This window comes from Pelecanus crispus, chromosome 1, assembly GCF_030463565.1.
Source record: "Pelecanus crispus isolate bPelCri1 chromosome 1, bPelCri1.pri, whole genome shotgun sequence".
Taxonomy (NCBI): domain Eukaryota; kingdom Metazoa; phylum Chordata; class Aves; order Pelecaniformes; family Pelecanidae; genus Pelecanus; species Pelecanus crispus.
In genome coordinates this window covers 1,050,817-1,074,561 of record NC_134643.1, presented here as the reverse complement: position 1 = coordinate 1,074,561, position 23,745 = coordinate 1,050,817, and the positions used below count along the sequence as shown (strand labels likewise).

Here is a 23,745-nt window from a genome sequence, read left to right as displayed (position 1 = left end):
CAGCATCCCTGGCACCTCCCCGGCCGCTTCAGAGCCCGAGCGGCTCTTGCAGCCGTGTGAGCACTTTAAAGCCCAGGTCCCTTTGATCCGCTGTGCCTGGAATGCAACGATTTCCCAAGCAGTCAGATGCCCTTGAGCGTTTCCATCCTCTGCTCCGTGTTCCTGCCCTTGCTCCCCCTTCTTCTCGCAGGAGGGTGGGCAGGGGACGTGGCTCAACCCCGGACACCGGCACTGATTTACCCGGCCTCACGACAGCAGCCGTCTCCTCTTGGCAATTCCCAGGCACCGAAAGCCCCGTGAAGCCTCGCCATGCAACACCGAGGTGAGCAATGCCGCTGCACCGGGGCAGCTCAGGGAGCGCGGTCCCAGCATCCACAGTCCTGGGGGGATTGGGAAGGTGCCGTGTCGGCCCCTGCTCCACCACAAACAAGGCTGCTTTTCCCCCACGAAGCCTGCACCGGGTGCTGGTAGCTGATACACCGGCTGCTCCGTGGAGCCCTCCCGGCCCCCTGATGATGCCCAGTGCTCCCCTGCCCACCCCAGCCTGTCACCCCCCCCCTTTGCCGTTGCCTTCTCCTGCCTGGAGGAACCTCCTGCTCCCCGTGCTCCTCCATGCGTATTTTTTCTGCCCCTGCTCCCTGCCTGCTTCTGCCACACACTGCCTGCACCCACGTCCCACCAAATGAGCCCCATGTTGCTCCAAGCTCCAAATCCTCCTGCCCAGCCCCTCCAAACCCCCACTCAATGCACGGGGGTCCCAGATGCCACCGGCCCTTCACCCTGCAAAGCCCTCAGAGCCGGGCAGGCAGCGTCCCCCCTCGCAGCAACCCTGTCCCGCACCCCAGGGCCCAGCGGCGTGAACCAGCTCGGGGGTCTTTTTGTGAACGGCCGCCCCCTCCCCGCCTGCAAGAGGAAAAGGATCATCGAGCTGGCGGCATGCGGCGTCCGGACCTCGGACATCTCCCGCAGCCTCAAGGTGCGCCTGGGGCGGGGATTCTCCTCCAAATCCTTTTCCCGCTGAGCCTCTGCCCCAGCCGCCCCGTCCGCAGGTGTCCAACGGCTGCGTCAGCAAGATCCTGGGCTACTACTACCGGACGGGGGCCGTGGAGCCCAAGGCCATCGGGGGAAGCAAGCCCCGCATGGCCACCCCCGAGGTGGTGGCCAGGATCGCCCAGCTGAAGCTGGAGCAGCCCTCCCTCTTCGCCTGGGAGATCCGCCGGCAGCTGCACACCGAGGGCATCTGCGCCAGCGACAGGACCCCCAGCGTGAGTCCCTGCCGGGGAGAGCCGTGGGGGGCTGCGGGGATGCTGGGGCCGGGCACTGCGCTGGGGTTTGACCCCACGGGACCCTCGCTGGGGTGGGCGGGGGGCAACGGGAAGGATGCGCAGGGAAGGGCTCCATGCTGGGCAAGGCGGCGGAGGGAGGAGCAGGCAAGGAGGGGAAGGCAAATTGCTCGCTCCCAGCTAAAGCAGAGCCCCGCTGGACGTCACCAGCAAGCTGGGCTGTCATCTCGGGCATTGGGACGCTGGTGGTGGGTCTGTTATGAGTGCCTCTGGTCGGCAGAGACGATAAATTGCAACCTGCAGCGTCAGTGCGGAGAGCTGTGCTTCCTAAAGACAGACCCACCCCTATAAATCTCACTGTCTCCAGCCCCGAGGGGCAGACAGCCTTACATCAAAGACTGTTAGTCCACCGAAATTAAAGGGTTGCCGGTATCAACAAACAGCGGAGCAGATGGGCACGGCCCCGGCGCGGAGAATCCCTGGCACGTGCTCAGGCGCGGCTGCAGGAGAGCACCTCGGGGATGAGCTTTGGGGCATACGAGAAGGACACTGGGGTGCTCGAGCATGTCCAGGGAAGGGCAGCGGAGCTGGGGCAGGGTCTGGAGCACAGGGCTGGTGGGGAGCGGCTGAGGGAGCTGGGGGTGTTCAGCCTGGAGAAGAGGAGGCTGAGGGGAGACCTGATCGCTCTGCAGCTCCTGGCAGGAGGGGGCAGGGAGGGGGGTCGGGCTCTTCTCCCAAGGAACAGCGACGGGACGAGAGGGAATGGGCTCAAGCTGCGCCAGGGGAGGTTTAGGTTGGATATTGGGAGAAATTTCTTCATGGCAAGAGTGGCCAAGCACTGGACCAGGCTGCCCAGAGAGGTGGGGGAGTCCCCAGCCCTGGAGGGGTTCAAAACACGGGCAGAGGTGGCACTGGGGGCCATGGTTTAGTGGACATGGGGGTGTTGGGGTGACGGCTGGGCTGATGATCTTAGAGATCCTTCCCAACCTCAGTGATTCCCAGTTTTACTGTCATTATAAATAATGCAGCCCCCAAGGCAGGCAAGATGAAATGATGACTCTGCCCTTGATGGGTTTGGTGGTGGCCTTGGCAGTGTTGGGTCAATGGTTGGACTGGGGGATCTTGAAGGGCTTTGCCAACCCCAATGATTCCATGATCTGCCTTGATTCCTCCCCGCTTTAGTGCTGCCTGAGCGCGTCTCCAGCTCCTGCAGTGAGTGGAGGGGTGCTCACCGCACACGAGGGCTCTGCCCAGCCCCCCCTGCTCCCACCCTTGCGGGGCCCTGCACCCCCTGCCCATGGCGCAGCCCCGTCTCTCCCTGCCCAGGTCTCCTCCATCAACCGTGTGCTGAGGAACCTGCCCAGCGACCTGCGGCTGGCGGCTGAGCAGGGCTTTGCGAGGGACCCGCTGCCGCAGGGTGAGCTTTGCTGGGGGCGACAGCCCGGGGGGCAGGGGGTGGGGGGTGCACCCCATGGGAGAGAGCTGCTCTGAGCGGGCAGAGAGCTCCCGCCAGCACCCGCCTCCCGGCTGCATGCACATCCACGTGTGCACGCACACACGCACGCATGCGCACGCATGCATGTGCAGGCACACGGCTCCTCCGCACGCTCCTGCGCTGCCCCTGTGCCCCCAAAGCAAAGGGGTTCATCGACCCTCCCTGACCCTTCCCAGCCCCTCCCAGGGTCCCCGCGGGGCTGGACCCCCCCAACCTTCTGCCTTTCTGTCCCCGCAGTGTCCCCTCTCACCGCCCCCTCCGCCCCGCATCCCCCGGGCTGCCGCTCGCCCGCTGAAGCCGGTGCTGCCGTATCCCCGGGGACCCAGCACCCTCCACGGAGCTCCGCGTCTGGCCGGCAGCTCCCGCTGAGCACCCAGCACAGGAACAGGACAGTCTTCTCCAGCCAGCAGTCGGAAGCCCTGGAGAAAGGTGCGGCTCGCACGGGATGCCGGCCAAAACCGGGGCGTTCGGTGTGCTCACCCCAACCTGCCGCAGGGTGCCGGGATGGAGCCGGGCCATTCCCAAGGGAAGGCATTGCCGCTTTCTGGATGGGCTCCTGCCCCTTTGAATGGCGCAGCCACCGCCACAGTGCCCCCCAAGCTGCTCCAAATTACGGGCACCAGAGCCTGGCGATGGATGGGCTGCAGCCGCGCATCCTGGCATCGCCCACCAAGGTGCTGGGGGGGGAGGCTGCGCCGGGCAGGCTGATCTCACCCCAATTCCCTTTGCAGAGTTCCAGAGGGGACAGTACCCAGATGCTGTCACCCGGGAGAGACTGGCTGCGGCCACCCAGTTGCCAGATGCGACCATCAGGGTAAGAGGAGACCCGCGCCGCTGCCATGGGACCAGCATGGGGCCTGGGAGGTTGCAGGGACATTGCTGGACCCCAGGATGGTGCCCCAGGGCCATGGCGTGCTTGGTGGCATGCTCCGTGGCACGCTCGGTGGCATGCTCTCTGGCACGCGCCCCTCAAACGCGCATCCAGGGCACACTCGGTAGCTCCAGGCAGACATCCCGGTGCTGCTGGCAAACCTTTGCAGGCTCGTGGCAGCCCCTTCCCCTGCCAGCCACAGACCACCGTCTCGGTGCCCCCCGGTAGTGACAGCAGCGAGTCCCCCGCTCTGCCAGGGCAGGACTGCCCGTGCGTGCGGTCACCCCATGCCGTGGCCGTGCACACGCATGCACACACGTGTCTCCCATGCCTCGTGCTGGAGCCCGGCACGTGCTTGCAGCCTGATGAGGTGGAGGATCAAACCCCTTCCTCTGCCCATGCCCATGCCCAGGAGCGAGTGAAGACCCCGTGTCCCAGGGGGAAGAGCCGGAGTGCTGCCTGGGGTGCGGGTGCCGCGAGGCAGGGGCCGGCAGCCTCAACCCCTTCCCTCCTCCCCAGGTCTGGTTCTCAAACCGCCGAGCGAAATGGAGACGCGAGGCCAAGCAGAAGCTGGAGGCTGGCGGCGCAGGTGACAGCCCCGGGGTGGCGGGGACAGGATGGGGTCCAGGGGCCACCCTGGCTGAAATTTGGCACTGAGCATTGGGACGCCCGAGGTTCAATTCCCCAAAATCAAGGCTGGGGACCAGCGTGATCCCGAGCCGGCGCGCTGCCCTCCCCACCTCTCCCCACACAGGCTCCTGGTGCAACTGGGTGCTGCCCCGCGGGGCGGCCGTGCCTGCTTTCCTCCCCCACTCTGCGACAGCTGCCGGCTCCGCACAGGTAGGAGATGGCCGGGGGGTGATGGGGAGGCCTCACCAGCACCCCAACAGGCTCCAGGCACCCTCCGGAGCCCGCACTCCCATTGCCCGGCTGCTCTGAGCTCTCTGGGTGCTGCCCTCCCCGAGGAGCTCTTTGTGGAGCCGCCCCAGCGGGTGACACTTTGCAGGTCCCCTTTGGGGTGGTCTGGTCCCGATGCAACCCCACGGATGCGCCGTGACATCCCACTCTCTGTTCCCCGCGCAGCACCTCCCGGCCGTCCCCACCGGCTCGCCGCAGCCCCTCCGCAGTCACGGGCACGGTCATGGGCACGGTCACAGCCACGGCCTCACCGCCTACCCCGGCACCCCGGCCCCGCTGCACCTCTGCACCTCCGGCCCCTGCGCCTGGGACGACGCTTGCTGCGGTAAAAGGGTTGGGAGCAGGGCTGGGACCCCCGGGCACGGCCAGGGTGGGAGCCGGCGGCAGGGTGCGGGACCCCACGGGGTGCTGGGGGGTGCGGGGAGCCAGTCGCCCTCCCCGCCTGGCCCCCGCCCCGCAGCGATGGGGGGTGGTTGGTGTCCGCTGCCCCACGGCAGAGCGGGGCTGGGGGCGAGGGCGATGCCTGAACATGCCTGAGCCCCGTTCCCATCCCGCAGGCCTGGCCCCCGGCAGCAGCCCCCCTCCGGCTCCCTGGCAGGCCCTGGAGGGCCCCCCCTTCGCCCTGCTGCCGCCCCGGGCTCACCTGCACCCCGCTGCCGGCATGCTGCCCGCACCCCCGCTGAGCCCCCCGGCACCACCGCTCCACGCCAGCTCGCCGGAGCCCCTCGCTCGCCTCCACGCACCGGGGTGCCCCTGGCTCTGAGGGTCCCCAGCGAGGTGGGGGGCTCCGACACGCCCTCTGGTGCAGGGTGTCAAGGACGTCCATGCATGGGCATGTGCCGGCGATAGCTGGGCTACCGTCACCTCACCGCCTGCCCCCTCCAAACCAGGACTCCTCAGCTCCGCGGGGTCCAGCGGGACAGAGGGGGTGGGGGTTTGGGGAAATCATCCCACTGTGCCCCCCGGGCGCTGGTTATTTGGGCTCAAACCCTTTGCGGGCACATGTGGGGATGAGCGTGCCCCTTCCCGGCTGGGCGAGGGGTTTATCCCGGTGCTACCGGCTGCGGCACAGCCCTGCCAGCCCGCAGAGTCGTAAGTCATCCTGCAAGGCTTTGCGTGGGACGATGCCTTGCGGCTCGGCCAGGAGCTGCCGGACAGCCGGCGTCCTGCTGCCTGCACTGCAGGGTCCCCACAGCCACCCCATGCGCTCATCGTCCAGCCGGCTGCTTCCCCTGGGTCACCCCCACCTCCCGTGGCACCCCCCAACCCAGCCTGCAGACCCTGCAGCCTTCCTCCCCTCTCCAGACCCCTGGGACAGCGCCCGGCAGCTCCCCAAACCGCCCCCCCGCAGTGGGGTGATGCCCACCTGCATCCGTCCCAGCGGGAGTTTTGCAGGAAAGTTTCATGCCTGGCTTTGCCCTGCCACCATCCTCTTCCTCAGCTGCCTTGGGTGGCTTGTGGGGACCAGGACCGCCAGCACGTCCCTGGGGCTGTGGTTGGGGTCAGGCAGTGGGAGCCGTCCGCTGCCAGCTTCCCCCCCCACTCGCCTTCATGACACCGTTAAATTACCCTGGGAAAAGTTAATTAACGGCGTGTGAGGAGGGGCGGTCGATGCCCACGCTCCCACCCACCCCGCCACGAGCGCCGATGCACGACACCATCGCGACGGGTGCCGGTGCAGGTGTTGGGCGAGTTGTCCCAAACGGGGCTCGTTTACCCGGCGTGCAACAAGCCATTCTTCACGTGCTGAGAAGAGATTGTTTTATTCTCAAAGTTGTGCAAATTTGGGTGCTAGGTGGTAATTCCACAACACTAGCACACCTACCGAAGTTTTCTCTTAACTTTTATACGTTACAGTTAACACCCCACACCTACGTAATCATTAAAGTAGCTAAGCACACTTGTCTCCCATGGGTTCGTATCTTCTCTGCTTAAATTTAAAAGTACAGTGTGATTTTAACTTACTACGCATGCTCAAGGAGAGTGGGGTCTTTCCAGTTTTTAATTGAGTACATGGTCGCAATGTCCCCCTGCCAAAATTACCTTTCCCTTGCTTTCCTTCTCGGCAGATCCTCAGTAACTCCTCCAGGTTTGCTAAGTCAAGACAAGAACACATCACCTTGTGTCCTGTTCCTGGGCAATTTGTCACTGGCGATCCACAAACCGAACAAAAGCATCGAGGGGGTAGGGCGTTACAATGGACGTTCTACAGCAGCATCAATTTTGGGCAGCAGGCGCTCCTGCCCGTCTCTGCCCCCACGTCCGGGCAGCGCTGGTCAGCGGAGCCGGGGCTCGACCCCAAGCAGACACTGCCCGAGTCCCTCTTTCCTGCAAAGCCCCCAGTTCCCCGCTGTTAAATGGGGACTTTTCCTGGCACCTCCAGAGAAACCTCTCGCCCAAAGGGAGCTCTCCTAGCCGGAAAGCCGGGGAGTATCCGGAGCCGGGGCTACGCAGGATGGGCAAGCAGGAAAAAAACTCGCTGTGGCTGCTGTGCCCCCCGGTGATTGCCCGTAGCTGCTGGCGAGCCCCCGAGCCGCGGTATCGCTTCGGCACATCCCGGTATGGAGACGGGAGGTCGGCAGGCAGGACCGTGCGGCACAGCCAGGACCGGGCCCAGCCCCCCCAGACGTCAGGCTCCGGCTTAGTCCGTGTCTTTTTAAGCAAGAAAAAAGAATTGCTATAAGAGAAAAGTGTTCTACGGGTTTTTCTAAGTGGAAAACCCATCCCAGGAGCACGGAGCCGTGTTATCCTGGTTGCTCGGTCTTGGGGGACGCTGACGGCATCGCTGAAGGCTTTTGCTCTCCTGCACCCACAATGCAGCTGCTGCACCAGCCCCGTCTTGGCCGTCTGTCTGTCCTGGCAGAGCTGCGGAAGCATCCCGGGACCGGGGCAGCACGCTGCTGCCCACGGAGAGGTGGGCTGAGACCTGCCAAACTCGTGGCATGTATTACCGACCAGTCCATGGGGAAAGCCTTGTGGGAATGGGGACACCTCTGATGTCTGAGCAGACTCCTAAGATGGAGGTGAGCAAGGATGCCCTGGGCCACCCCGAGCCCCCGGCACCCTTGGGCTCCAGCTCCACCGAGCAGCTCCGTCTGCCCGTGTGCCGCAGCCTGTGCCGTGCCATGGGCCGCCGAACACCCAGCACAGCCGGGGCTGCAAACAGCCGGCACGGCCCCAGCCAGCTCCACGACACGCGTGGAGCCCCCGGCAGCGGGATTTCAACCGTGTTCAGCCCCAGGGACAGGGACGGGGACAGGACGGGTGGCACTGCTGCGATGGCGGCAGACCGGGACTGCGCGCAGCAGCCGCCACCGTGCCCCGGCAATACCCAAACCTGCAGCTGCTCCCTGCCGCGGCCGGGCGGTGTGAGGCTGCAAAATGCCCGCTCGAGTCCGGGCCCTCCAAACGCTCCACGGCAGCTCTTCAGGAGCCTTTTCCCTCCAGAAACACGGAGTGACTGCTGGATTTGGGTGTATTTTTCAGGGGGTGCCAGAGGCCGGCTCCCGTGGCCACCGGCACCCACGCCCTGCGGCACCGCTCAGCAGCAGAGCCGCGATTCGTACCCAGCCCTTCAAAAACATTTAAAACTGAAATTGCTGGACCCACTGGAAGAGACCTGAGCAGGGGCCAGCAGCCGGCATGGGACGCTGCCGCTGTGCCCGTTTGCATGGTGTAGGACCGTGTTTGCAGGGGCCGGAAGGGCTGTGGGTGCCCTCCTGGGGCACCCGAAATGCTGCAGGGTGCTGGGAGCCTGCGGGGAGCCAGCTTTCGGGGTACCTGGCTGCGGGGAGGGGGTGCAGGGCAGGACCCCCCCCAGCCCTTCGGCAGCTCATGCAAAGGCACCGTGGCACAGAGAGCCCTCGCCGGCAGCCGTGGGATGGTGGGGGGCTCCTTCGCCGTCTCGGGGTGCAGCCGGGGCGTTTGCTCCCCTCCGCCCTTTGCTGTGACCGTGCGGTGCCCTGGGCACAGGCAAGTTTTTGCAAACCCCTCCTGGTGAAGCAAGCGGGCAGCAAGCTCTCCCGCCTGCTCTCCTGCAGCGGGCTCCTGCAGCTCCGACAGCACCGAGCGAACCGGGGACCTCAGCGGGCCCAAGGGGACGTGTCCTGGCCACACAACCTGAGGACAGGGGACTCCGGCACAGCCGGACACCCGTCGGCAGCCGGGGCCGTGGGGAACCGCAGGGCTGGAGCGGGCAGCAAACCGGCGGGGCTGCAAAATGCATCCCAGCACGTGCGCTCCTGCGCCGCCGGCGTGGAGCTGGCGGCGGTTGATGCCAAAGGGATGCCCCCCCGGCCTTACGGCTGGCATTTTCAGGGCACTTCATCTCAGCCTGAGGGTCCAGGCCAGGCTGGAGGAACCGGTGCTAAATGGGGCATTAAATTATTCACGGCGAGTGATGTCCTTTTGTTCGCCGGCTCTCCGAGTGCGGGGCGAGCAGGGCTCCAGCCCCGCAGCTCACCGCATTGCCAGGCGCAGCGGGGGGTTGCGCATGTTGGAGGCAGAGCTGAGCCCCCCCGGGCTGCTGCTCTGGGCTGTTCCCAGGGAGAGGGGGGACACAGCTGTCCCCAGTGCCCGTGACACAGCGGAGAGAGCCTGGCACCGGGAGCCGGTGGGCACGGGTGAGCCAGCGTCGCCGTGGAACGTCACCCACCTTGCAGGGATTAACCGCCCCCCAGGAGCCATGGCAGCGAGCGAAGGCACCGGCATCACCTTGGCCTCTGCTGCAAGGCGGCTTTTGAGGCTCGAGGCTGCCGTGATCGTGGTGAGGCTGGTTTTCAGCCGAGCAGCCCAGCGGCTGATGTACCACCAGCTGGGGTATGGCTTCTCCCGGTCCCTCCTCAGTCCTCAAGGATTCTCGAGCCGTGCTGTAAATCCAGCCTGGTGCCCCACATCGGGTGGGATGGATGTGTGCTACAAAGGCCACGGCTTAACCCCCACCTTCCATCACGGGGCCACCTCGGGCGCATCTGCCTCTTGCCCAGCCTGGGCTCCCTGTGCTCTGCCCGTGGCCCCGCTCTCACGCCTCTGCACCGTGAGCAATCCCGGCTCCAAGCCAGCACCATTCCGGACCATGGTGCTGCGCCCCAGAGCCAAGTGCTCCGGGGAAACCTTGCACCAAAGCACCGGGGAACCCCAACCCCGTCCCATCCTGTCCCCCCACTTTTCTCCACCAAAGGCAACAACCTGCATCGGCTCCGGTGGCAGCGCTGGGGCTCGGGGCAGCGGTGCTGAGCCCTGGGAACCTGGCAGCTCTGCCCCCAGGTCCAGCTGCCCCGAGGGAAGGGGCACGCAGAGGGCCAGCCCCAAGTCTGCCACCAAGGCGGGGTGGGCCTGGGTCCCCTCTCCCTCTTCGGTCCCCAGGCTGCAAAAGGACCCAGCTCCCCTGCCCCGGCCCCCACTGCCCCCTCGCTCCCTGGCCAGGCACCCCTGGGAGGCGGGGCAGCCCCCCAGCAGGATGGGTGCTGGTGCGCTGAGCACCCATCTGAGCCTTTACAGGGGGACAGCCAGGACAACCCCGCAGAGCCAGCCATGGGGACAGCCAGAGCATCCCTGCAGGGACAGCCATGGGGACAGCCAGAGCATGCCCACAGGGACAGCTATGGGGACATCCCCGCAGGGCCAGCCTTGGGGACAGCCAGAGCATCCCTGCAGGGACAGCCCTGGGGACATCCAGCCATCCCTGCAGGGCCAGCCCTGGGGACATCCAGCCATCCCTGCAGGGACAGCCATGGGGACATCCAGAGCATCCCTGCAGGGACAGCCCTGGGGACAGCCAGAGCATCCCTGCAGGGCCAGCCCTGGGGACATCCAGCCATCCCTGCAGGGCCAGCCCTGGGGACATCCAGCCATCCCTGCAGGGACAGCCTTGGGGACATCCAGAGCATCCCTGCAGGGACAGCCATGGGGACAGCCAGCCATCCCTGCAGGGACAGCCATGGGGACATCCAGCCATCCCTGCAGGGACAGCCATGGGGACATCCAGAGCATCCCCACAGGGACAGCCTTGGGGACATCCAGAGCATCCCTGCAGGGACAGCCATGGGGACAGCCAGCCATCCCCACAGGGACAGCCCTGGGGACATCCAGAGCATCCCTGCAGGGACAGCCATGGGGACATCCAGAGCATCCCCACAGGGACAGCCCTGGGGACATCCAGAGCATCCCTGCAGGGACAGCCATGGGGACAGCCAGCCATCCCCGCAGCGCCAGCCAGCGCGGGGCTCAGCTCCGTGCAGGGAGCGCATTTCTCCGGGGCACACAGCGCTGCCGGTGCACCTTGCTGGGCCCCCCCCAGCCACGCGTGGCACTGCTGCCGCCGGTCCCCACTGGCTGCTCCACGCTGTCACCTCCCACCAGCCAGCCTGGGGCTTTTCGGAGGCAGCCCCCAGCGCCCGTCTGTTCCCCCTTCTCCCCGTGCCCGTGGCTCAGCCCCTCGCTGCCACAGCACGGCCGCCGTTGGGTTTGGCTTTGCCCAGTCCCACTAATTACGACCCAATTAGCACTCCTGCAGCACGCGGCCTCAGCCGACCTCGCCGGGCTTTCCCCCGGCGTGGCCCCAGCTCCCCGGGGCCGGCGGCCAGCACCGTGCACAGCCAGCACTGACCCCGACAGCACCCCGGGGGCGGCTACAAAACAGGTCAACCCCCCTCCTGGCACCAGGGGATGAGGAAATGAACTTGCAAACGCATCTCGGAGCCTCTGCCCGCCTCCGCTGCGTCCCAGCATAGCGCACGCAGGGTTTTATTAAGGCCCAAATCCCCGCGCCCAGAGATGCCCGCGCGTGTCGGGAAGCGGGGCTTGGAGGCGGCACCCGCAGCCAGCCAGAAATGCGCCGGGCGCAGGGTACAAAGTTGTGGCGTTTAATTACTCGATGTACAACAGCACGTTACGCAGCCATATGTCCCCTCCCCGAGAGAAAGAGAACTATAAAGTTTATCGAAGGATAAAAAGAAGGATCCTCCCTGTCCTGCAGTGGCAGGGCTGCCTCCCAGCCAAGCTCAGCCCCCACCGCCGGCTCCGGGCGAGGGACACTTGGGGACATGCCACCCCAGCAGGTCCGGGGACACTTGGGGACATGCCACCCCAGCAGGTCCGGGCAAGCTCTCGCAGATGGCACATGCAGGTGGGGAGGACGGCCAGCACGCAGCGCTGCCGGGGTGAAGGCAGGACACCGCAAAGTGGAGCTGCACGAAGAGTCCTTGAGGTTCAAGTCCTACCAGATAAACACAGAGACAAGGCCACTCGGGGGAGAAAGGAAAAACAATCCCCCCTCCCCACCCCAATAAAACAAAGAAAACCAAACAAAACAGCAGTTGGAAGAGACGTCCCCGGCTCGTCCGGTCCCTGTGCCACCGGCCCAGTTAGCGCTTGGAGAGCTCGTGCGATAGCCAGTCCAGCCCGTCGTAGAGCCCCGTGCCCTGGGTCGCACACGTCGCCTGCACGTACCACTGCAAAACAGAGGGAGACGGAGAAAAGGGATCGGGCTCTGCAGATCGCCAGCCCGGTGCTCCCCAGGAGCAGCCCTGCGGCCCCACGGGTCCCTCCTGCGGGGACAGGGAGAGGTTCAGGTTGGATATTGGGAGAAATTTCTTCATGGAAAGAGTGGCCAAGCACTGGGACAGGCTGCCCAGAGAGGTGGGGGAGTCCCCAGCCCTGGAGGGGTTCAAAACACGGGCAGAGGTGGCACTGGGGGCCATGGTTCAGTGGGCATGGGGGTGTTGGGGTGACGGCTGGGCTGATGATCTTAGAGATCCTTCCCAACCTCAGTGATTCCCAGTTTTACTGTCATTATAAATAATGCAGCCCCCAAGGCAGGCAAGATGAAATGATGACTCTGCCCTTGATGGGTTTGGTGGTGGCCTTGGCAGTGTTGGGTCAATGGTTGGGCTGGGGGATCTTGAAGGGCTTGGCCAACCTCAATGATTCTATGATTCTATTCTATGACAGGGACAGCATCCCGGCCACTCACAGTCCTGCTGCGCAGCGTCTGCAGCCCCAGCTTGTCGGTCAGCTCGCTCACCGCCATGGCGTTGGGCATGTCCTGCTTGTTGGCAAACACCAGCAAGACGGCATCCCGCAGCTCGTCCTCCTGCAGCTGCGGAGAGAGCGGGGAACGCCTGAGCCGGGCGCTGCTGGAGGGCGGCTCTCGGTGAGCCCTCGGTGAGCCTCCGCGGCGCCGGCATCCCAGCAAGCAAGACCTGGCTTGGACAGACCCAAAGAGCCAGGAGGGCTCTCCAGCTCCTCCGCTCACCCAGAGGTATCTTGGCTGCCCTCATCGTTGCCCGGAGGTCTCGGTGGCACCGGGATGCTCACCCAGGAGCACCCGTGCCCTTCACAGAGGGGACGCTGGAGCATGGGGCTGCAGGGGCAGGGGGGGCACAGCGACCGCCGTGGGGCCGGCACAAGAGAGCGGACACGATGCTCTCCAAACAACAGCAAGCAGGCAGCGGGCATCTGCCCGTCCCTTCTCCCCGCTCTCCGGCTGCAACACGCTCCGCTCTGCGCCAGCTTCCATCCCCAGGGATGCTCTGCCCACCTGGGCAACCATGCCAAGGAGTAAATGGCCCCCACCTCTCAGGTGGGCTTTCGGGTGCTGTCTCCGGACGCTGCCTCCCCTCCCCGTGTGCCCTGGGTGCTCGGCTCGCAACACCCTGAGTAAATAAAGCCTAGAAGCGCGTTTTCTTGGCCATTTTTCCCCCTTGCAATTGCTCCTGATCCCTGCAGGTCCAGCCTCTGCCCGGCAGACGAGTCGCTGTCGGGTCCCCAAGCCCATCTCCGGACAGATGCCCCTGGCTCCGTCTCGCAGGCAGAGCAGAGCCAGGTCTCGTCTCACACCCACCCAGGCGCTGCTGCAGAGCCGGAGAAGCGGGAGGAGGGCTGGGGGATGCCCACCTCCCTGCCAGCCCCAATCCCAAATCCCCCCCGCCCCCGCCATCACTCACCATCTTCTGCAGCTCGTCGGCAGACTCCTGCACTCGCTCTCGGTCGTTGCTGTCCACCACGAAGATGAGACCCTGCGGGAGAAACCAGGCTGCAGCGGGCAGCTTGCACGGAGAAGAGGGGGGCATCCCAGGAGGGCTGCAGGCACCCCGCAAGCGAGGGGGAGAGTGGCCCCGCTGCCCCCCAGGACCCCTCCGAGCACCCCTCGCAGAGCCAGAGCACCCCGGGGAGGCCGCTACCCCCTCGCCTGCTGCTCCGCCAGACCCCTCTGCCTCGCCCTGCTCCGATGGGGCGATGGGGCAAGCACCCACGCGAGGCCCCAGCGCTCCCAGCGGGGCCACTGCACCGGGGAGCGGGATGCAGTCCCTGCCGCCGCTCACACGCCCGGTTCAGGATCAGGCCACCAGCCCCGGGGAGCCGCAGGCCAGCCCCGCTGCAGCTGACGAAGTTTGTCCCTGCCCTGCCCGCGTCCACCCTCCGCATACCTGCGTGTTTTGGAAGTAGTGCCTCCAGAGGGGTCGGATTTTGTCCTGGCCGCCCACGTCCCAGACGGTGAAGCAAATGTTCTTGTACTCCACCGTCTCCACGTTGAACCCTGTGGAGGGACAGGAGGGGCGTGGGGAGAGGGTGCCCACCGCCTCTGGGTGCAGCTGAGAGCCAGGGTCCATCCGTGAGGGATTTATGCACAGGGATGAGATCCCCCCCGAGCCGTCTCTTCTCCAGGCTGAGCAGCCCCAGCTCTCCCAGCCTCTCCTCGTACGAGGGATGCTCCGGTCCCTTCATCATCATCGTGGCCCTGCACTGGACTCACCCCGCTCTGTCCCTGTCTCTCCTGCACCGGGGAGCCCAGCACCGGACCCGACACCCCGAGATGTCTCAGCAGAGCTGAGCAGAGGGGCAGGAGCTCCTCTCCCGACGCATTCTCGGCGCTCTGCCCGGTGCAGCCCAGGGTCCGGGGGCCCCAAGCCACAGGGGCCTGTGCCCGGTGCTTGCGCAGGTTGCCAGGAGCCGCTCTCCAACAGGTACCAACGCCTGGGCTTGTTCCTCCCCTCCAAGGGCAGGACTCGGCATTCCCCTGCTTGAACTCCATGAGGTTCCTCTGCTCGTTTCTCCAGCCTGCCCAGATCCCCCTGGACGGCAGCACGACCCTCGGGTGTATAACCGCTCCCAGCTCAGGACCGTCCGCCGGCTTGCCGAGGGTGCTCTCTTCTCATCACCCAGCTCGCTAACGAAGATGTTTGGCAGCACCAGCCAGCGCCGCACACCCCGGGTGACCAGCCTACCCGGTCAGCCCGTTCCCAATCCACCTCCATCGGCTTGTGGGAAATGCTACGGGAGACGGTGCCGAAGGCTTTGCACCCTGGATCGGGCAGGACAGCAGACCGGACCCGCACGGGCTGAGCGACCTCCTGCCCACCCAAGCACCTTTGCGCTCTCCAGACCGGAGCAGGACCACACCGGCGTAACGGCTCCGGCTCCACGTTTGCCACGGCGGGGCAGGCGGCAGGCAGCAAACCAGGGCGGCAAATTCGGGTTCGCGCCCGCTGCGCCGCGCGGGTCGGGGTGGGTGGGCTGCGCCGATGCCCGTGTGTGGGGACCGCAAGGGGAATTTTGGGGTGCGAGCCAGGCTCACCACCCGGCACCACCCGCGGCCGTGCCCCAGCACCCAGGCGGGCACGGGACAACGGCGGGGGAACGGCTGGGCGGACGGGGCACCGGGGCTCGGCCCGGGGGGACCCACGGGAAAGCGGCACCCGGGTGGGCGGCACCTGCAGGGTGTGGCGGGGGGGTCCTGCCCGGTGCCGGCTGCCCAAAGCAGGGTGGGGGGCCCTGCCCGGTGCCCGGTGCCCGATGGGGGCCCGGCCCGGTGCCGGGGCACTCACCGATGGTGGGGATGGTGGTGACGATCTCGCCCAGCTTCAGCTTGTAGAGGATGGTGGTCTTGCCGGCGGCGTCCAGCCCCACTGCAAACGAAGAGGCGGTGTCACCGGCGCCGGTACCGGTGCGTGCCCCGGCCCCATCGCCGCCATCCCCCGCCCGGCCCTGCGCCGCCGCCCCCGCGCTCACCCATCAGGATCCGCATCTGCTTCTTGCCGAAGATGCGGGAGAAGATGGCGGAGACCGTGAGGCCCATGGCGGCGGCGGGAGGGACGGACAGACGGACGGGACGGACGGGACGGGACGGCCGCGCTGCAACCCCGCTGCCTCCGCGCTCCGCAGGCCCCGCCCCCGCGCACCGGGCCCCGCCCCCGCGCACCAGGCCCCGCCCCCGGCCCGCCCCCCGGCTGCCGCCCCTTTGCTCCCGCACGGCCAGGCCACGCCCCTCACCGACAAGCCCCGCCCTCCCCGCCGCTTCGTACCGCCCACGGGCGGGCGGGGCATCCGCATCGCCCCGCCCCTCCACGGAACCACGCCCCCTCCGCTACACTCTCTGCCGTCTGGCCCCGCCCCCATCGCTTACAGCCCCGCCCCCTTGGCCACACCCCGGCGGAGGCGCATGCGCAGCGCGCAGGCTGGGGGGGTGCGTGCGGCGGAAGTGGCGCGCGGCGCTGTGCGCATGCGCAGCGGGCGCCGGCCGGAGGTAAGGGCCGCGTGACGTGGGGGTTGCCCTGGAGACGCCCCCGCCCCGCGGGACCCCCCGGCCCACGGCCACCCGCGACCCCCCGGCACCCCCCGGGCCCTCCGCCGCCGCCCGCCGGCCTCCCCTGCCCCGCCGGCCTCCCCTGCCCCGCCGGCCGCTCCGCCGCTGCCCCAAAGCCTCCTCTGCCCCCACGGCCCAGCAGCTCCACAGGCTCCCCTGCCCCACGGGCCCCCTGCCACGGACCCCACGGGTCCCCCACGGGTCTCCCACGGCCCAGCAGCCCCCCTCCCCTGCCCCACAGGCCTCCCCCTGCCCCACGGCTCATCAGCCGCACGGGCTCCCCCCTGCCCCGCGGCATCCCCTGCTCCATGGCCTGTTTGCCCCACGGCCCCCCGCCACCCCACGGCCCATCAGCCCCATGGCCCCCACCCCATGGCCCATTAGCCCCACGGGCCCCTCCTGCCCCACAGGCTCCCCTGCCCTACAGGCTCCCCCCCGCCCCACGGTCCCCCTCCCCGGCCCACCGGGCCTGCCTCCCCACGGGCTCCCCTGCCCCACGGCCCATCAGCCCCACGGGCCATTGTCCCCCCTGCCCCACAGGCTCCCATGGCCCATCAGGCCCCGAGGCCCCTCCACCACAGCCCCACAATCCCTCCTCCCCTCCAGGCCCCTCGGCTCCAGCCCCGCAGCCCCTTGGCCTCAGTGGCTGCCCCCAGTTCCTCCCCTGCAGCTTCCCACCCTGAATCCTGCTGCATCCCTCTCCCCCCTGTCCTGCTCCCCTCCTCCTCGGGCCCCAGGGGCTGACACCCCACCCCTCCACGGCAGGTCCTCCACGGCACCCCACCCCACCACCCGCTGCCGTGACCTGCCGCGGGGACCCCTGAGAGCTAGAGCCCAGAGCCAGCAGCGCGTGGATTACCTTCACAGCAGGCAGCTGTGCGGCCGTGGGACAGGCCAAGAAGTTTTTTCTCTCAAAAAGTAAAAATCAAGCCATAATCCCCCCCGACTGACCTGCGGGGAGCAGCCGCGGTGGCGGATATTGCTGTACGAGGCCTTAAAGCGTTTTCTCTGGCTCTGGCTGAGAAGCTTGAGGCATCGGAGTGGTAGCACGCGCGCATTTCCCCTTGGAGCACTCGCTACCTGCGCTCCTGGGGTGCGCCGGCGCTTTGCAGGGTTCAGTGCGTGGCGACAGACACGTTGCGGAGTCGTGAACCGTGTGGTGTCCTGGGGGTGGTTGGGATGGTGGTCCTGCTTAGCCGCGTGCTCTGGCCGATGGTGAATGTGTCTTTGCTGCTTGTTTAGCCTTTTTTGTGCTGTTTTTCTCCTTTCAGAGTGCGTCAATCATGGAGAAGTTTGGCATGAACTTTGGAGGTGGCCCGAGTAAGAAAGATCTTCTCGAGACTATTGAATCGCAGAAGAAGCAGCTTCTTCAGTACCAGGTTCGGCTGAAGGATGTCGTCAGAGCCTACAAGAGCCTCCTCAAAGAGAAGGAAGCCTTGGAAGCCAGCTTGAAAGTATTGTCTGTGTCTCACGAGGCAGATATTGGCTTGAGCGGTGCTCAGCCCACGTCTGTGGCTAGCTCTGGCTCTTCCTTTGCCGATTCTGCTGATGACAGGAGCTCGGTTCACAGCGAAGACAGCGTGGGGACAGCTACCAGTGCAGACACCGCTGCCAGTCTGGCCAGTACCAAGGGTGAACCAGGGCCTGAGGACGAAAAGCTTGTGACCGCCACTTCCTCTCTTAAATCAGAAGAGACGAGCGGTTCAGAGAGCGGCATCAGCACGAGCAGCGGGGATGTGTCATCTGCTGCTAGCGAGGCCGATAAAAGAGTGCTCCAGCTGAAGACCCAGTTGGCCACCTTGACCAGTGCTCTGTCAACGGTCACACAGGAGAAGTCCCGCATGGAAGCCTCCTACCAAGCAGACAAGAAGAAGATGAAGCAGGACCTGGACGACGCCATTAAGAAAGCAGAGGATGAGACCGAGAAGTGGGAGACAGAGCTGAAGTCCGTCCAGGAACAGCTAGCAGAGACCAAAGCCCGCCTGATCACGCAGCAGCACGACCGAGCCCAAGAACAGAGCGACCACGCCGTTATGCTGCGAGAGCTACAGAAGCTGCTGCAGAACGAGAGGACTTTGCGCCAGGATGCAGAGCTGAAGCTGGAGGAGACCAGGGAGGCGTTGGCCGGGAGGGCGTGCATGGCCGAGCGCGCGGAGGGCTACGAGCTGCAGATCAAGCAGCTGAGCCAGGAGGTGGAAGACCTGAAGAGAGAGCTGCAAGCTGTTCAGGAGGAGAACAAGAAGCCAGACCCCCGGATACAGGATCTGCAGGAGGAGATGGCCAGCCTTAAGAACCACTTCCAAGTGCAGCTGCTGCAGGAGATGAGGAAGGTAATTCCCTGTCTGGGCCCTGGAGCAGCTCGCTCCGTGGGATGTATCAGCGGCGACTGGGGCAGGGTTTGAGGCTGGAGGAGCAGAAATTCCCTTTCCCAGTCCCACAGAGTCCAAGAGGTTTGAAATAAATGAGCGCAGCATGGCTTTGATTGATGGGATGATAGTCCCTGAGGAAAATAAAAGCTGTTTGGGATACAGCGTGTAAGTCATTAATCAGGGGATGGTGACCGTTGGATTTGGGAGCAGCCTTTGGGGTGATTACACGGTGACTGTCCTGAACGGTGTCACTTGGTTCTGAACACGTTACCGTCTGGTCTGACGCTGGCTGGGCTTGGGAGGAGAGACCTTTCCTCTGACCCACCATGGCAATGAGCGTGGTCTTGTCTCGTAAAGTATGTCAGTGCAACGCCAGGTATGATTGCAGGAGCTCATAAGAAGGAAATACCTTCTAACTAAGATCCTTCAGTGAAGCTTGGAGCGCTCTAGGGAAAGAGGAGCAGTAAATTGTCGCTCTCTACAACTGCCTGAAAGGAGGTTGTAGTGAGGTGGGGGTTGGTCTCTTCTCCCAAGTAGTCAGCGATAGGACGAGAGGAAATGGGCTCAAGCTGCGCCAGGGGAGGTTTAGGTTGGATATTGGGAGAAATTTCTTTACGGAAAGAGTGGCCAAGTGTTGGACCAGGCTGCCCAGAGAGGTGGGGGAGTCCCCATCCCTGGAGGGGTTCAAAACACGGGCAGAGGTGGCACTGGGGGCCATGGTTTAGTGGGCATGGGGGTGTTGGGGTGACGGCTGGGCTGATGATCTTAGAGATCCTTCCCAACCTCAGTGATTCCCAGTTTTACTGTCATTATAAATAATGCAGCCCCCAAGGCAGGCAAGATGAAATGATGACTCTGCCCTTGATGGGTTTGGTGGTGGCCTTGGCAGTGTTGGGTCAATGGTTGGGCTGGGTGATCTTAAAGGTCTTTTCCAACCTCAACGATTCCATGATTCTGTGAAATACTGGAAAAAGGCTCCGGCCTGTGCGCATGCAGGGGGAGAGCGAAGAGCTAGAAAGAGGGACGTGGTGGGAAAGAGGAACCCGCGTAACTCTGCGGGTTGTGGGGCGATGTGCTCAGGGGTTGGCATCAGGGCTTTGGCACCAGTAACCGAAATTGCATCTGGAAACGCTCTGGAATGGGACCTTCCTTGTCTCCTTGCAGCCTGGAACAAGTTGTCTTCTTTCTAATCTGAAGCATCAGGCTGATTTAATGCAATTCGCCCCTTTTTTGGAAGCGGTCTCTAACAGCTTCTCTCCGAGAGAGGTGAAGATGACCTGACTGGCTGAGTTTTAGTTCACGATGGTGATTGCCAAGTGCTGCCATTGTCCAGGGTACTTATTAGTCAGGCAGATCTCAATAGCTGTAAAAACCGAAGCCCGGCTGTTTGCTGCAGCTACTCAGAAACCACTGAATTCTATTAATACCAGTGCAACTGTCCTGATTTTGGCTGGGATGGAGTTAATTTTCTTCCTGACACAGCGCTGGGTTGGATTTAGGATGAGAATAACGCTGATAACGCACTGATGGTGTGGCTGTTGCTGAGCAGTGCTAACACCAGGCAAGGACTTTTCAGCTCCCCCTGCTCTGCCGGGGGCAGAAGGAGCTGGGAGGGGGCACAGCCAGGAGAGCTGACCCAAACTGGCCGAGGGGACGTTCCATACCATATGGCGTCATGGGCAGTATAGAAACTGGGGGGCCGGGGGGCAGAGAACCGCTGCTCGGGGACGGGCTGGGCATCGGTGAGCGGGTGGTGAGCAATTGCATTGTGCATCACTTGCTTTGTAGATATTATTATTATCCCTTCCTTTTCTGTCCCATTAAACTGTCTTTACGTCAACCTACAAATTTTACCTTTTTTTCCCCCCAGTTTTCTCCCCCATCCCACTGGGGAGGCGGGGGGAGTGAGCGAAGGGCTGTATGGTGTTTAGCTGCCTGCCGGGTTAAACCACAACAGCAACAAAGCGTAGCGTTTCAGTAAATTGCAGCTGGATGTATGAAGGCTTTAGAGCACACGCACGTTTTAAAAAAATCCTGTAGCAGATTGTGACGCGAGTTTGCTGCTTCCCACCCCCCACACACACACCTACAGCAATGCAGGTAGTGCTGGTAACGGGAGCTCTGCAGAGCAGGGAACAAAAGCAAAAATGCTTTTTGCTTATTTTCCTCCCCAAATAAACAAATATCTAAAAAAGCAAATCCGTGTGGTGGCTTGTGTATAGGATCCTAGGGGAAAGGATGGCCCTGCACTTGTTCGGAGTTCAGCAGAGCAGAATTAAGCCCCTGTGTAAACCGCAGAGCTCCTGCCCAGCTGTTGAGCTAATCTAACGCTGCCGTGTCTCTCTTCTCTCAGGCCGCGCAGGCAGAGGAGCAGCTCCGCCAGCACGCCCAGATGGAGGAGCGGCGAGTGGCCGACTTGGAGGGCCAAGTCTCCGAAGTGTCAGAACTCCTTGGCACTTACGAAAAAACCAAGCAGAAAGACCAAGCGATCATTCAGAAGCTAAAGGACCGCATCGTACAGTTGGACCTGGAGAACAAAACCCTGGCCATTGCTGCCTCCAGCCGGTCCCCTGTTGATGTTCAGGTAGAAGAAGCCAATCTTGATGTTAACGTTCTCAAGGATAAAATGGAGAAGCTGAAGAAGCTCTTGCAGGCAGCAGCTAAGAAGAGTCAACCCGCTCTGGACATCGAGAAGCTGTGTGAGCTGGAGCTGCCAAAGGGCACTGAGGCTGGGGATGGCGAGAAGGCCACTGCTTTGTACTATCAGCAGGAGCTGAAGCAGCTGAAGGAGGAGTTCGAAAGGTACAAGATGAGGGCGCAAGTGGTTCTCAAGAACAAGTCGGCCAAAGACGGCAACCTGGCTAAAGAACTGGAGGAAGCTCAAGAGCAGCTGGCTGACCTGAAAGAGAAATACGTCGCGCTTCAGCTGGCCTCCGATGAAATGGAGAAGCAGCACCAGCAAGACGTGGAAGCCAAGAAGCAAGAGTTGTCCCAGCTGCAGCAGATTCATCGGCAGGAATTGGAGCGGTGCCAGCTGGACTACAGGGAGCGGGCGCTGAAGCTGGAGGAGGAGATGCACAAACAGCGGGACCGAGCGCTGGCGGTGCTGGCAGAAAAGGACCAAGAACTGGAGCAGCTGAGATCTGTCACGTTGCCTTACGGGCCTCAAGGATCCAAAAACTACCTAGCGTCAGGGGCTGATGTTACTAGCAATGACTCACCAGGTAACGATTCCTCAGACATTCTCCCCCAGGCTCTTCACCTCTCCGCCACCAGTGAGCCCACCTTCTTCTTGTACGCGGAGCAGCTGGCTCGCAAAGAAGTGGAAATTGTAGCGCTGAGGAAGCAGAAGCACAAGCTGGAAATGCAAGTTCACCAGCTCCAGGAGAAAATCTTGGTTGAGGAGGAGAAGCACCGGGAAGAGGTATCGGCGCTTCAAAGCGAAATCGAGAAGAATTTCAGAGATAAGAGCAGAGAGGGAGCCAACCTGGAATACCTCAAGAACATTGTCTATAGATTTTTGACGCTGCCAGATTCTCTTGGTCGCCAGCAGACTCTAACTGCCATATTGACTATTCTGCATTTCAGCCCAGAAGAAAAGCAAGCTATTACAAAACAGTCGGCTTACGGCAGCTGGTGGCTTTCTGGGAAGAGATGAGATGGTATCTTTTATTCCTAACTGCTTTTGCACAGTAACGCGTTTCTGATTATTAACTAAGACCGCTTCACTTGTGCTGTAACCTCTTTCCAACCGTGCGATGGAGCAGGGAGCTTTCAACAGAAAATTGGGCTTAAACTAGTGCTCTTAGCACTAATTTAAAGTAGAATTGTGCCAACTATTCCAGCAGGATCAGTGCTCTCTTGCTCTCTGGTGTGAGAATTTGCTCCGAGTTGGAACTTGATTTTTAAAAAAAAAAAACAAAAATCTATTTAAGATACTGATGCTTTTTTAAACATGATTTTTAAAAAAATCCCTACCTGTCAGGCGTGGGGTGCGGCGCTCTATTAGAGTGGAATTTGCTCGTATCTTCAAACACCAGGCAGGCTTGTGACTCAAAAGATTTAAAAGGTAGGGGAGGAAGCACTTAACACGGTGCTAAAATAACATAAGGCAAAGAGCCGAAAGCCTGCAAGAAGGATGAGTCTTAACTACCAGCATCATCCAAATGTGGAAAATCTTGAGCAATTTCTCACAAGTTGGGTTTGTTGTTTTGTTTTTTTTTAACCTAGAGCCAAATTTATACCAGTGGATACAGCAGCTCCTCGTGGCACTGGGGACCATCCGATGGCACAGCGTGTTACGGTGGGCTCTCGTTACTGAGCAGGGATTCTCTCTGCCGTTATCGGTGTTTCCCAGGAAGGAGGAAAGCTATCCTAAGTGTTTAACTGTCCGAACCCTTGTAACTGCAGTGGTGCAAGCCGTGATTCCCCGCCGGTGTCAAACCAGCAGTTTGTAGCAGTTCTTTTAGAGCAGGTAGCTGAGCTTTCTGACCCTGTCTGAGATGGGAACCGGGGCGCGGCAGAAAGCAAACTGGGGAAAGGCTGAAACAGGCACGCTGACCCTTCAGCAGTCATTTTCTGAGCGTTTGGGAGTTTTGGTGAAGTTTTGGATGTTCCGCGGTGTTGGTTTTGGGAGCAAGGCGTTGCTCCTGCTGGGATAGGAGCAGCAAGCAGCAGCGAGGGGCAGAAGACGACAGCTCTGCGTGCGTGCCCCGGGCTCGCAGTAAACGCTGCATGAGGATGGAGATCTGGCCCGCTGCTGCATAGACCGTCAGGTTCTTGCGTAACTTCCTTGCGAATGGGTGAGCGCGGCAGGAAGGAAGCCAAAACGCGTTGAAACACCTCTGGCTTTGGTGGACCGCTGTCAGCTCCCCGCTGGCGTGCCTGCCTTTTGCAGTTGTCCTCCGGATCTGCCGGCTCCTGACTGCTCAAACCCAGAACGACTGAGCTGAAAAGCCCTGGCTCGGTGGCAAGACGACTGTAACAGGCGATTTGTGAACCGGTTGCAAGACTAAAACCAGCGCGTGTGTTTTGAATATTAGTGGACTGTGCGAGAAGGCTCAGGGCCTCCGGGAGCTGCGACGTGCAGCTGTGAGCGTGCTGGGGGAGCTGCCCCCGGGCCGGGGAGGCCAGCGCTGGTACGAGCAAACTCCTCTCTGCTCTGCTGTGGTAGGAATCGGACCTTTCTTTTGTTGTTTGAGCTCTCTGCTCGGGTGCCTTGAGAG

General features: G+C 63.0%; 3 protein-coding genes across 4 annotated transcripts; 2 read left to right on the top strand and 1 right to left on the bottom strand.

The window, feature by feature from the left end:
* Nucleotides 1-309: 309 nt before the first annotated feature.
* On the top strand, nt 310-5,330 carry PAX4 (paired box 4). Its single transcript, XM_075726627.1, has 8 exons — nt 310-322; nt 846-976; nt 1,050-1,265; nt 2,610-2,700; nt 3,016-3,207; nt 3,510-3,592; nt 4,169-4,238; nt 5,125-5,330. Exons 1-8 carry the CDS (start codon nt 310-312, stop codon nt 5,328-5,330), a joined length of 1,002 nt encoding a protein of 333 aa, XP_075582742.1.
* A 6,601-nt stretch (nt 5,331-11,931) lies between these two features.
* ARF5 (ARF GTPase 5) lies at nt 11,932-15,644 on the bottom strand. Its single transcript, XM_075728232.1, has 6 exons — nt 15,578-15,644; nt 15,394-15,474; nt 13,996-14,105; nt 13,513-13,584; nt 12,540-12,665; nt 11,932-12,018 (listed from the first exon to the last, which is right to left on the bottom strand). The coding sequence occupies exons 1-6, from the start codon at nt 15,642-15,644 to the stop codon at nt 11,932-11,934; spliced, it is 543 nt and encodes a 180-aa protein (XP_075584347.1).
* A 1,782-nt stretch (nt 15,645-17,426) lies between these two features.
* Nucleotides 17,427-22,774, top strand: GCC1 (GRIP and coiled-coil domain containing 1). 2 transcript variants are annotated; one of them, XM_075728210.1, is made up of 3 exons: nt 17,427-18,481; nt 20,874-22,182; nt 22,751-22,774. In XM_075728210.1, exons 1-2 carry the CDS (start codon nt 17,435-17,437, stop codon nt 22,176-22,178), a joined length of 2,352 nt encoding a protein of 783 aa, XP_075584325.1. In that variant the 5' UTR covers nt 17,427-17,434; the 3' UTR covers nt 22,179-22,182; nt 22,751-22,774. The 2 variants fall into 2 exon arrangements, with proteins under 2 accessions (XP_075584325.1, XP_009481372.2); XM_009483097.2 differs by lacking the exon at nt 22,751-22,774 and having other exon boundaries at nt 20,874-22,514.
* Nucleotides 22,775-23,745: the final 971 nt, after the last annotated feature.

Coding starts and splice junctions, on each gene's coding strand:
- PAX4 (XM_075726627.1), top strand. Junction 3,593..4,168: donor TGCCAGATGCGACCATCAGG/GTAAGAGGAGAC, acceptor CCTCCTCCCCAG/GTCTGGTTCTCAAACCGCCG. Junction 4,239..5,124: donor GCTGGAGGCTGGCGGCGCAG/GTGACAGCCCCG, acceptor CCCATCCCGCAG/GCCTGGCCCCCGGCAGCAGC.
- GCC1 (XM_075728210.1), top strand. CDS start 17,435: ATGGAGAAGTTTGGCATGAACTTTGGAGGTGGCCCGAGTAAGAAAGAT. Junction 18,482..20,873: donor TGCTGCAGGAGATGAGGAAG/GTAATTCCCTGT, acceptor CTCTTCTCTCAG/GCCGCGCAGGCAGAGGAGCA.
- ARF5 (XM_075728232.1), bottom strand. CDS start 15,644: ATGGGCCTCACGGTCTCCGCCATCTTCTCCCGCATCTTCGGCAAGAAG. Junction 14,106..15,393: donor CACCACCATCCCCACCATCG/GTGAGTGCCCCG, acceptor GTCCCTCCACAG/GGTTCAACGTGGAGACGGTG. Junction 12,666..13,512: donor CCGACGAGCTGCAGAAGATG/GTGAGTGATGGC, acceptor CTCTCTCCGCAG/CTGCAGGAGGACGAGCTGCG.